The sequence below is a fragment of the Eurosta solidaginis genome, chromosome 2 (genome assembly GCF_040869045.1).
Source record: "Eurosta solidaginis isolate ZX-2024a chromosome 2, ASM4086904v1, whole genome shotgun sequence".
In the NCBI taxonomy this organism is placed as follows: domain Eukaryota; kingdom Metazoa; phylum Arthropoda; class Insecta; order Diptera; family Tephritidae; genus Eurosta; species Eurosta solidaginis.
The window spans coordinates 187,565,234-187,578,034 of NC_090320.1; the positions used below are offsets into that span (position 1 = coordinate 187,565,234).

Here is a 12,801-nt window from a genome sequence, read left to right on the forward strand (position 1 = left end):
TTAAGACACCAAAACCATTTTTTGCATAGGTTCAGTCACGTAATAATCTTTAGAAACTTAGCAGACTATTTTGATAATATTTTTGAGATTTTTTTATTATAAATGTTACATACTATAACAGGTAACCACTTCTGTCTGGGAGGTATTTGACAAGTAATTTAGAAATAATCACCTTTTACTGTTTTTCCTTAATTCCCATAGCAAAATAGATAGTTTTTTGCCAATATAAATAAAAAAACATTATTTTTCTATAAGCCAATTTATGGGTAGGTATAGAACTTTTAGAAAAAGTATCGATATCAGTTTAAAATACTCAACAATAGTATCGATGTAAATAGTTATGTATTTTCAGAAAAGAGTATTGAGAAAAGTCATACTAGGTTAATATGTTTATCAAGTCAACAAATCATGTTTTTAAAGTAAATGCAGCCTTTTCATTCTTTAAACTGAGTCTCGAACCGCACCTATTATAGAGGAATCCACATGTTAATGCTGCATGTATGGCTATTTCTACTGAAGCCATAGCAATACCACGCTGTAGCTACTGTACACACACACTTCTAGGATACTCTTTGTGAATTTCTTACGAACCTTTCTCTACGCGCGCTCATTGAATTTTCACAATATGCTTTATTATAAAGTTAAAAATAGATTAGTGTGTAATATACAGAATCATATATGTATGTATATATATCTATATATTGAAGTTTAAATTTGTATACAGATATGTATATGTACCTAACTAACAAAGATATCAAACACGGCTCGTTGCACCACGCGCTATTCAGCTTAAATGTTGAAGTTAATTTCACTCAAGGTTGTTAGAACAACAGACAATCGCGAAAAGAACCACAGCAGTATTCACACCTGGCTTGTTATTGAACAATCGGATTTTATGCGCGCTCTCCTTTTATAAAATTTAAAACTTTATTTAATGAAGTAGGGAGAAAAGAGGATACTGCTTTCTGATTATTTGATTATCTTTTTAATGAAAAGATTAAACAAAGAAGAAAAAGAAATTTGCTGAAAGCACTTTTAATTTTGAGATACTCTCCTGTTCCGGTTTTTACAAAATACTTCGCATGGATTTTGGATCCAAAACCAATCGTAAGTTTCTTTCATCTTCTAGTAAACGTATTGAATTTTTTCTATTACATTCAACACAAATCTTCAACGATACTCGAATCGAAATGGAAAAATTGTATAAGTTTTAGATCGGATCACAGAAACTTTCCCTGTGCTGACGTGTATCATATCTACATTATTTCCGCACCCTTCCTTAATTGTGGCCAAAGATCAGAATATATGTAATAGCGAGTCACCAAGCATTAGATGAAGCTATGGCCTTATGGCAAACTATTATAAAGCCAGCAAAATAACTATTATTTGTTAAATGTTACGCATTTTGTTATCGGTAAGTGTTTGTGGGTTGTACGTGGGTAAGGCTTTCTCAAGTAAGCCCCGGATTTACCAAAGTCAATATTTGCGATGATATTTGATCAGCGCCGAGTTTTATGGTCGAGAGGAACACTGTAAATTTCTTTACAAAATTCTAAAAATGAGCAATGAAAAGTTTTTGGATTGGTTTTATTTTCAGGTACAGAGTAAAATTATTTTTTTTACAAAAATAGTTTTTGATTTTGGTTCTTAATAAATTTTATATAAACAATTGAATTCTAAAACAATTTCTGCGCCTTGTAGACAGAAATTTTAAGCAACAACTTATTTAATAACCATTTCTGGAATAATCTACGAAAAAAAAGGCGGGTGCGTTGATATTACATATGAACATATTGGTTAGATTGTTTCAAAATAAAAGAAATTCTAAAATTTTTGATTTGCATCAAGATTTAGATTGTTTGGTGGAAAAAATTAGGCTTTATGAGTCCATGATGAGTTTGACAAACTGAAATTTAGAGGTTTCTCCATTTTTCTCAAACTTGGAAATTTGGAATTACTTAATAGTATGTTCGATGACTAGGGTGGTATTTGATAAAAAAAAAAAAAAATGTGGTTGCCTTAATAATATCAAAGAGTAAAACAATGGAATAGTTAGTTCTTCTTCAAAAGGTACTAATGTCAAGCAAAACATGAATATTTCCACGGAACTATAAATGCGATACGATCATAATGGATACTACAAATAATGCCTGTGGCAAATATTTATTTCGAAAAAATTTTATGACCATTTAAACAAGCGTACCTAGTAAGAAAAATTATCTTACTTACTTGCTTTATTGGCGCTTAACAATAATCGTGTTATGGCGTCCAACAAAGCAATCCGAAAAATTTTACTTGGTAATTTAAAAAAAGCTATTCTGAATTTAGCAAAACAATTCAGACATTGTTCTTCTTGGTCATAAAACTCCACCCTGACCAAAGATCATCGCAAAATATTGACTTTAATAAATCTTCAGAAAGTCTTACTCAACTGCATGATGTTTTTTTTTTGTATCTCAGTTTTAAATGTTCCAATGACCCTGGGTTCAAGTCCCCGGCTGCATTTATACCATTAAGAGCTTTGCAACAAAAATTCTTCTGGTTTGACATTCGAAGACGATATAAAACATACAAGTTCCGCCTCGCTAATTTTAAGAAAACATTTAAGTAGCACGACATAAGAGCAGCTCAGGCTTTATTTCTGCGTAGAATTGACATATTTCAAATTATTAAAGTGCATCTGCCTCAAGAAAAGAATACAAATCAAAAAAAGTTCATTATTTTATATTAAATATATCTAGAATTAAATTGGTATAAATTGATATTGGATACCCAATAACAATACAAAAGTTCGTAGTGAATGAAATATGCAGACATTTTTCTTTTGTTTCAGAAAAAGTGTGAGTAATAGAATTTGAAATATGGCGTCTTTTTAACAAATAAATTATATAAGCCAGCGTTTTGTATCGCGCAAAACACTATGTTTGTAGTTCGATACGACATTTCTAAAGAAATGATCGCCGGAGATATTGCCGTTGTTCCGAACTCATATCAGCTTTCGGCAAAAAGTATTCTCCCAAAGTGTAACGTTATTTAGATAGGAAAGCGATTCAGCATTAAGAATTATTTCGACAGGGTTAGAAGTTACTTAAACGTTAAGATGAAAAATGTCGAGAAGGATAGTGTTTTTGTATCGAAAAGAAATTTATTCGATATTTTGGAAATATGGAATCGGTAAGATAATTCATATATATGTCAGAAATCCTTTGACAGACGTGGACAAAAACAAGGGCAAAAGTTGAAATTATCGCTAACATCTAGCCAAAGCTGGGTTAATAGGAAGCGGAACAGGTGAGTGAATGACTTCGTATAAATAACAGAGCGAAATTATGTTCTTGGGGATATCATAATACAGAAAAATTAAGACTTTTGCTCAAATTCTTGTGGCGATGTGCCACAATAACATTTTTATTAAGTCCAGTAAATAATAACTTATTGCAATAAAGAGAAATTCAATACGTTACAGTTATTTATCGCCTAAATATTTGCTTGGAGGAAAAATTCCGGCTAAGTATATTTTTTGTTTGTGAAATGAATTTGTATCGCCTAAGTAACTGTAAAACATATCGAACTACATATTTTACGTTACAATTACAATTACATCAAAATTTCTGGCAGGCAAAGTGTGGAATTGCTTACTATTCAGTAACCAACTCCTACTTTCCATACGATTATTCTTAATAATTCATCATTATGTATCTACATAAACGAATAAATAATTGCGTCTACACATATGTACGTATAGGAACATCTGAGCGGCAATGCACAAATACATGCATATATCTTATCTGAGTTGTCACAAGAGAGAGCAATAATTTGTGCACGTAGTTGTGGCTGGCGATTTTGTAGCCGAAACAACTAGTAACTTCTGGAAATCGAAGAGCCTAGAAGTATGCAGCGTAAACTATAAAAGCAGTGCAGGCGAGTAAGAAGAATTCAGTTTGATTTGAATTGTCAAGCAGTTACGAGTAAGACGATATCTAGCGAGCAATCGCACTATTATTTTGAAAGTCAGTTTCCTTTAAGATATCAGTTTGGTTATTAAGCCAGCGAGTAGCAAAGTATAAGTGTTATTGTGAAGTACTTAATAAAGGCCATTTTTCCATCATTCAATATTGGAGTTGTTTATTCAACAGTTTAGTGATTCGAACTTAGCAGAGGATTGCAAATAAGAGGATTTGCAAATAAAAATTCGTTACAATTGGTGTCAGAAGTGGGATTGTTGAATAAATTCTAGAGGACAACAAGGACATGGCAAAGTTAAGTGAATTGAAGATCCCGCAACTGAAGAAGGAGTTGGAGAGCCGTGGATTGAATACAAGCGGCGTTAAACTCGAACTTCAGGCACGGCTACGAGAAGCAATGGAAGCAGAAGGAATTGATGTGGAAGAGCATGTCTTTCATCTTGATGGCGAGGAGACAACAAAAATTGAAGAGAAGAACGAAACATCGCAGACGGTTACCAGTACAGACTTGAACATGATTTTAGCTGCAATATCTGCTCAAACATCGACAGTGTCATCTCAACTGGCAGAACAGCAGACATATATGGAATCGCAGGAGAACCGTATAACATCCAAGATGGAAGAACAGAAGACATATATGGCATCACAACTGGAATCCCAAGAGACACGAATAACATCGAAGATTGAAGCACAAGAAACGCGAATGTCAGAAATGTCGACACAGATTACATCCAAGATGGAAATGCAATTGGAAGAACAGAAGACATATATGGCATCCCAACTGGAATCGCAGGAGACACGCATAACATCAAAGATGGAAGAACAAGAGGAGCGCTTATCATTGCAGGTGGCACAAATGTCTTCACAGTTAGAAGCACAGGAAGCAAGGGTAACATCAAAGCTGGAAGCGCAGGATGCAAAAATCGCTCAATTTCAGGCAGAAGTCGATGATTTGAAGGGTCGTATGGAGCAGTTACAATTAAATCGTCCTGCAGTTTCAGCGAGTAATTCAAAGGTAAAAACACCATCCTTTGACGGTTCTGTTCCTTTCCAGGTCTTTAAGCTACAGTTTGAGAAGACCGCAGCAGTGAACAACTGGAATGTGGAAGATAAAGTTGCCGCACTCTTCGTAGCATTGAAAGGACCAGCTGCCGAAATCTTACAGACTATTCCAGAATACGAACGGAACAGTTATGACGCATTGATGGCTGCTGTAGAACGGCGATACGGAAGCGAACACAGGAAACAGATATTTCAAATAGAAATGCAAAACCGCTACCAAAAAGCTAACGAGACCTTGCAGGAGTTTGCTTCTGACATTGAAAGATTGGCTCATCTTGCAAATGCGGACGCACCCGTGGAATACACGGAAAGAGTGAAGATTCAGAGCTTCATAAATGGCATACGGGACGTGGAAACGAAGCGAGCTACATACGCAAACCCAAAGCCAACATTCGCAGAAACGGTGTCACAAGCTCTGATTCAGGAAACAGCGTCGCTTCTGTGTAAGCCAGTTTTCAAAGCACGCCGTGTGGAAGTAGAAAGGCCAGAGTGGGTAGACCCAATTTTGGAAGCACTGAAGGGATCTCAACAGAAGAATGCCGGAGTTATTAAATGTTTCAAGTGCGGCAACCCAGGTCACATTGCACGTCATTGCGATCTTGGTGCTAATAGTTCCAACAATGTGGGTGGCCGTAAACGCAAAGCTGGCGGAAATGAGCAAGAGCGAGTAAGAGGTAGAGAGCTAGATCCAGCTATTGAATGCCCTGTGATATCTGTGTCGCAAATTGGTAGAAAATCGAGCAGTCTTACCGTCAGAGGGAATGTGGATGGCAAAGAACGAGTACTGACTGTAGATACGGGCGCATCTCATTCCTTGATCCGATCTGACTTGGTCAACAGGAGAGTAAAACCGTTACCTGGAGCAAAGTTGCGTACGGTCACTGGCGAGTATAACCGAGTTCAGGGAGAAGTGATATGTGAAGTATTGATTGGGAAGGTCATGGTTCTACACAAATTTGTTGTGGCGGAGATTGTTGATGAAGTTATATTGGGAGTGGATTTCTTGGTTGACCATGACATCAAGATCGATATGCAGAGAAGGGTGATGCGTTATGAGAACCAAGATGTGCCACTTAACTTTAGTTTGGAAAAAGGTTTCAGCAGTAATCGAGTACTGGTGGAGAAAAGTCGACAAAGGCCACGAAAGTCAAAGGTAAAGGTTGATGAAACGAATGGGCCAAACAAAGCGAAATCAAAAGTACCTGCGACAAAAACACCGGCATTGACAAACCCTAATGGACGCACTAAAACCACTGCAAGAATTTTGCAGGAAGCATGCAAGGGTGGTTTCAAGCCATCGCGCACTTCTGTTGGGAAACGGCGGAACGATACTGTCAAGCCAATCCGTCAAGCGCAAGCTCTGCGAAGTAGTTCATTGGTCAAACAACAGAGTGTGAGGAAACGACTAAGGATAATGAGTAGTAAGATCAAACGCAGGTACAATGAGAACAATAATTCGGAAGGGTTCTTGGAGGGAGATTTGGTACTGTTAAACAACCCTCTCCGGCGGAAAGGTGTTCCAGCCAAAATTCGGTGCATTTGGGAAGGCCCGTACAAGGTTGTGAAGAAGATCAGTAATTCCATCTACCGCATACAAACCATTGGGAAACCACGAAATAGAAAGGTGGTTCATTTGGAGATGCTAGCGGCGTTTAGATCGAGAGATTTGTCTGATCGGGACGATCAGACTTAGGTGGAGGGCAGTGTAACGAATGTTAGCAGCACTGAGCGATGCTATCGTCTCTAAGCGATGCTAACCAGTGACGTGAATGCACATCAATAATTCATCATTATGTATCTACATAAACGAATAAATAATTGCGTCTACACATATGTACGTATAGGAACATCTGAGCGGCAATGCACAAATACATGCATATATCTTATCTGAGTTGTCACAAGAGAGAGCAATAATTTGTGCACGTAGTTGTGGCTGGCGATTTTGTAGCCGAAACAACTAGTAACTTCTGGAAATCGAAGAGCCTAGAAGTATGCAGCGTAAACTATAAAAGCAGTGCAGGCGAGTAAGAAGAATTCAGTTTGATTTGAATTGTCAAGCAGTTACGAGTAAGACGATATCTAGCGAGCAATCGCACTATTATTTTGAAAGTCAGTTTCCTTTAAGATATGAGTTTGGTTATTAAGCTATTCGTTGCACAGTTTGAGTGTTATTGTGAAGTATTTTAATAAAGGCCATTTTTCCGTTATTCAATATTGGAGTTATTTATTCAACAGTTTAGCGATACGATCCTAGCAAAAGGGCAAATAAGAGGATTTGCAGCAAATTCGTTACAATATATATGTACATATACATCACAAATTAAAAGATTTGACAGTTTTAATTGAAAATCGACACCTGGTTCTAAAATGTTTGGTTACACCAGAACTCAAACTTTCTAACTTGTTTTTAATTGCGTTTTTGCTTAAGTTTTATTATAGTTTCGATTGATAAGACGTAGGTAACGTAAGAGCTCCCGTGGTGTTATGATAGCGTGTTCGCCTACCACAATGAAGGCCCTGGGATGGAACTAAATTTTTGCTTTAAATAGCTTTTAATTATTAAAAGGCCATACTAATTTAAGATTAAAATAAGCCGAACGATTGATGTTTATTAAGTGAAATATTACATTTTGGTGTGAACCCCATCATATGTTTATACTTCAATCCAGTAACCCAAACTTATTTCTCTGATTAGGTGCTGCTTATTGATACTGATATACCTGGTAGCTAATCGTAGATTATTGTAATCATAAATCATTGGCATACATGCCATAAAATGTGCTCCAATTAATCAGCTTGATAGCACGTACTTTTGTTTAGATCATATTCCTCTCTTAATATTTTTCTAGGATTGCCACGATGAATTAATATACTATTCTTGTTTACTTATTGTTATTTTGCATATTAGTATAGTTTTGAACAGTGTTCCAACCCCTTTCAAAATATACTAAATTCTTGTTTCTAGGCTTTGATTACAAAGGAATGTTTTGCGTTTTCAAAAGGTACCTACAATTTTACTACACCATGGAAAAACTAGATACCGTTGCTTCAAGCACAAACTTCTCTACCAAATTTGTCATCTTCATAGGTGGCAACTCTGAATTTAGTTCCAAAAGTTCACTATAAAAATCAACGGCATTTTTTTTAAACTCAGTACTTACATATCCGTGCAGTCATCATGAGGATTTTGATTATATTGACAATTATAATGGCTTTTGCCAACGCATCGAAGCTCTTCGAAGAATTTAAGAAGTTGGTACCTAGTTTTGCGACTGGATACATCATCAAAGGCGTTGAGGCTAATCCACACTCAGCTCCTTACATAGTGTCACTGAGCAGAAAAGCTACAGATCACTCACACATATGTGGTGGTACTTTGATCTCAAAGGAATGGATTATTACTGCCGGTCACTGCATATCTGAACCTGTTGGTATGGGAGCCATTGCTGGTCTTCATACACGTACTACAGTCGATGAGAAAACACAGTCGCGTATAGTCGATTTTGGTCTCGTACACAAAAGCTTTAATGGTTCAGTAGGACCTTTCGATATTGCCATTTTACACACATCAGAAGCCTTCCTTATCAACCAATGGGTTCAACCGGCTGCTTTGCCGCATCGCGAAGAAATTCACAGTGGAGAAACTCATCTCTATGGCTGGGGTCAAACCAAGGCTTGGGGGTTTTCTGGTCCCAAATCTTTGCACACAGTTCAAACAGAGGTTATTGATTGGAATGAATGCAAAGACATTGTTCCAGCAGATGCACCACTTCAAGAAAGTAATATTTGTACAACTTCACATCAAAAGGGAATATCTGCATGCAATGGTGACTCGGGCGGACCACTAGTACAGCAACATGAAGGAGCTCCATCTGAAATAATCGGTATTGTGTCGTGGGGATTTATTCCATGCGGTTATGGTAATATGCCATCAATCTACACGCGAGTATCTGCATATCTTGACTGGATTTCTGATTTGCAGAGTTCCTACTACAAACTGTTTTAATTTATTTCAAAAATGTACCAACTTAATAACTGAAATGAAAAATCTTGTTTACTTACTATGCTTTTTTGATTATGTATTCATAGTTAAGTAAAAAGTGGTAATCCTTTCGATGTTTGGTCCTATTGTGGAAAATTAAAAACTTGCGTAAAAGTCCATATCTCCCAGATTTTTTTTTATTGCATATATGTAATTATATTTCCGTACCAATATTCTTTGTATGTATGTATGAAGCGGATTTTATTTTATTATTTCTTGAAGGCTTATGTTCTTTGTTAACAGTGTTTTGCCTTGCTATATTTTAAAAAGCAACAACAACTAACCAATACTGCAATTTTTAATCGATTTGAGTGGGAAGTACCTTATTGCTTAATATATGAACGCTCATTTATCATTAATTGTAGCTCAAGCGCTTATGAGATTTTAGCCGCTTCGTAACAAACCACACCAGTTTTCCCTATTTCGCGATAACCGACGCCGATTGGGAGCACCGAGAGAGGTTAAGGCCTCCTCCACGTGCCTATTTCAACTCAGCGGAGGTCTGCCTCTTCCTCTACTTCCAAACAGCGATGTCAACTGAAATATTTCCAGTGCTGGAGCGTCTTCGTCCATTCGCATAACATGATCTAGCCAGGGTTTTTATTCGCTGCACTATCGTCCTATCTGCGTAAAACTCTTACAGCTCATCGTTATACCTCCATTGGCACTCACCGTCGGCATAACGGATAGGACCATATACCTCCTGGAAAGGTTGCTGTGGAGCACTCTTCTCTCGACACCGTCCATGACTCTGCGCTATACATCAGAACAGGTATTATTAGCCATTTATAGAGCGTGATTTTTGTTCATCGAGAGAGGACTTTCCTTTTCAATTGCCCACGCAGTCCAAAAATCACTTGTTGGCAAGAGTTATTCTCCGTTTGATTTCTAAGCTGACATTGTTTTTGCTGTTCCCAAATAGACGAAATTCTTCACAGTGTCGAATTTATATCCGTCAACTCTGACGTGGCTGCCAAGGCTTTTATTTAATTGTCTGATCAACGCCCTTGAATGATGAGGAGTGTGATGGCTAGTACCTAGGACCTACCTAATTATTTTCCCGCTTTTAGTATTATTATTACTTCATGTAAGTATTGTTTCCAATAAAACCGTTTAACTTAAAATTTTTTTTTTAATTATTTTATATTCAAGTTTTTAGTCTTTATTAATCTATTATTTCTCATTCTATTCACTTCCTTTAGTGACTCATTATTACAAGGACTTTTTCCTGACAATTTGTTACAATCTAAGTCCTCAATACATAATCCTTCCAAAGACTTTACTCGACTCTGTGCCTAGCATGCTTGTCCCTTCTCCAACTCCAAAATATTTTGATGTCACTTCTATCGGACTGTATCAAATATTTGTTCCAAATATGGTCCAAATCGGACCAAAAATACGATGTTTGTGAATATCTCGATCCTTGCGCCACCTAGCGGCGATTTTTTTCATAGGTCGCTTTCTATTCTTGTATGTATTATATGTTCCAAATATGAGCCAAATCGGACCACAAATACGATTTTTGTGAATATCTCGATCCTTGCGCCCCCTAGCGGCCATTTTTTCATAGGTCCCTTGCATTGTCATAGGGTAGCTTGTAGCTTATCGGGAAGTTACTTAAATTTCAATTACAAAATTCGTTCATAACGGTCGTGCACGCGGCCTGCCTGTCAAGTCAAGCTAAATAAAACCGTTGAATAATAATATAAATGTAGTTTAAATAAAATAATTAAAAAAAAATTTTTAAGTTAAACGGTTTTATTGAAACAATACTTTCATTAAGTAGTAATAGTAATAGTAGTCATCACACTCCTCATCAATCTAGGGCGTAGATCAGACAATTTAATAAATGCGTTGGCCGCGTAAAATTTCTAAAAATGTGAGGCGTAGCATATCCTGATTAAGGTTCAGTTGGTCTTATATAATAAAATTTGACGCGTCCAACGCTTTTATTTAATTTTCTGATCAACGATATAGAATGATGATGAGTGTGATGGCTAGTACCTAGGACCTACCTAATTATTTTCTATCTTTAAGTATTATTACTACTTAATGTAAGTATTGTTTTCAATAAAACCGTTTAACTTAAACAATTTTTTTTAATTATTTTATTTTCAAGTTTTTAGTCTTTATTAATTGCCTATTATTTCTCAATTGTATTTAGTTCATTTAGTGACTCATTATTACAAGGACTCTTTCCTGACAATTTTTACAACCTAAGTCCTCAATACATAATCCTTCCAAAGACTTTACTCGACTCTGCGCCACGTATGCTTGTCCCTCCTCCAACTCCAAAATATTTTGGTGCCATTTCTACCGGACTGTATGTAATATTTGTTCCAAAAATGAGCCAAATCGGGCATCATAGGTCGCTTTCTATTCATGTATTATGTGTTCCAAATATGGACCAAATCAAATCGGACTACAAATACGATTTTTGTGAATATCTCGATCCTTGCGCCACCTAGCGGCGATTTTTTTGATAGGTCGCTTTCTATTCTTGGATGTATTACGTGTTCCAAGCATGAGCCAAATCGGACCACAAATAAGATTTTTGTGAATATCTCGATCCATGCGCCACCTAGCGGCGATTTTTTTCATAGGTCGCTTTTTATTCTTGCATGTATTGTGTGTTCAAAATATGAGCCAAATCGGACCACAAATACGATTTTTGTGAATATCTCGATCCATGCGCGACCTAGCGGCGATTTTTTTCATAGGTCGCTTTTTATTCTTGCATGTATTATGTGTTCCAAATATGAGCCAAATCGGACCACAAATACGATTTTTGTGAATATCTCGATCCATGCGCCACTTAGCGGCGATTTTTTTCATAGGTCGCTTTTTATTCTTGCATGTATTATGTGTTCCAAATATGAGCCAAATCGGACCACAAATACGATTTTTGAGAATATCTCGATCCATGCGCCACCTAGCGGCGATTTTTTCTCACAGGTCGATTTCTATTCTTGCATGTATTATGTGTTCCAAGCATGAGCCAAATCGGACCACAAATACGATTTTTGTGAATATCTCGATCCATGCGGCGATTTTTTTCATAGGTCGCTTTTTATTCTTGCGTGTATTATGTGTTCCAAATATGAGCCAAATCGGACCACAAATACAATTTTTGTGAATATCTCGATCCATGCGCGACCTAGCGGCGATTTTTTTCATAGGTCGCTTTTTATTTTTGCATGTATTATGTGTTCCAAATATGAGCCAAATCGGACTACAAATACGATTTTTGTGAATAACTCGATCCATGCGCCACTTAGCGGCGATATTTTTCATAGGTCGCTTTCTATTCTTGTATGTATTACGTGTTCCAAGCATGAGCCAAATCGGACCACAAATACGATTTGTGTGAATATCTCGATCCATGCGCCACTTAGTGGCGATTTTTTTCATAGGTCGCTTTTTATTCTTGCATGTATTATGTGTTCCAAATATGAGCCAAATCGGACCACAAATACGATTTTTGTGAATATCTCGATCCATGCGCCACCTAGCGGCAATTTTTTTTCACAGGTCGATTTCTATTCTTGCATGTATTATGTGTTCCAAGCGTGAGCCAAATCGGACCACAAATACGATTTTTGTGAATATCTCGATCCTTGCGCCACCTAGTGGCCATTTTTTTCATAGGTCCCTTGCATTGTCATAGGGTAGCTTGTAGCTTATCGGGAAGTTACTTAAATTTCAATTACAAAATTCGTTCATAACGGTCGT

At 36.8% G+C, this 12,801-nt stretch overlaps 2 protein-coding genes across 10 annotated transcripts in view; one reads left to right on the forward strand and one right to left on the reverse strand.

Annotated features, from left to right (window-relative positions):
- Positions 1-12,801, reverse strand: part of Plc21C (Phospholipase C at 21C) — a 318,758-nt gene that overhangs the window by 147,089 nt on the left and 158,868 nt on the right. The window lies entirely within an intron of this gene.
- LOC137240387 (lectizyme) lies at positions 8,195-9,188 on the forward strand. The gene has a single exon (XM_067766576.1). The coding sequence runs from the start codon at positions 8,206-8,208 to the stop codon at positions 9,031-9,033; it is 828 nt and encodes a 275-aa protein (XP_067622677.1). The 5' UTR covers positions 8,195-8,205; the 3' UTR covers positions 9,034-9,188.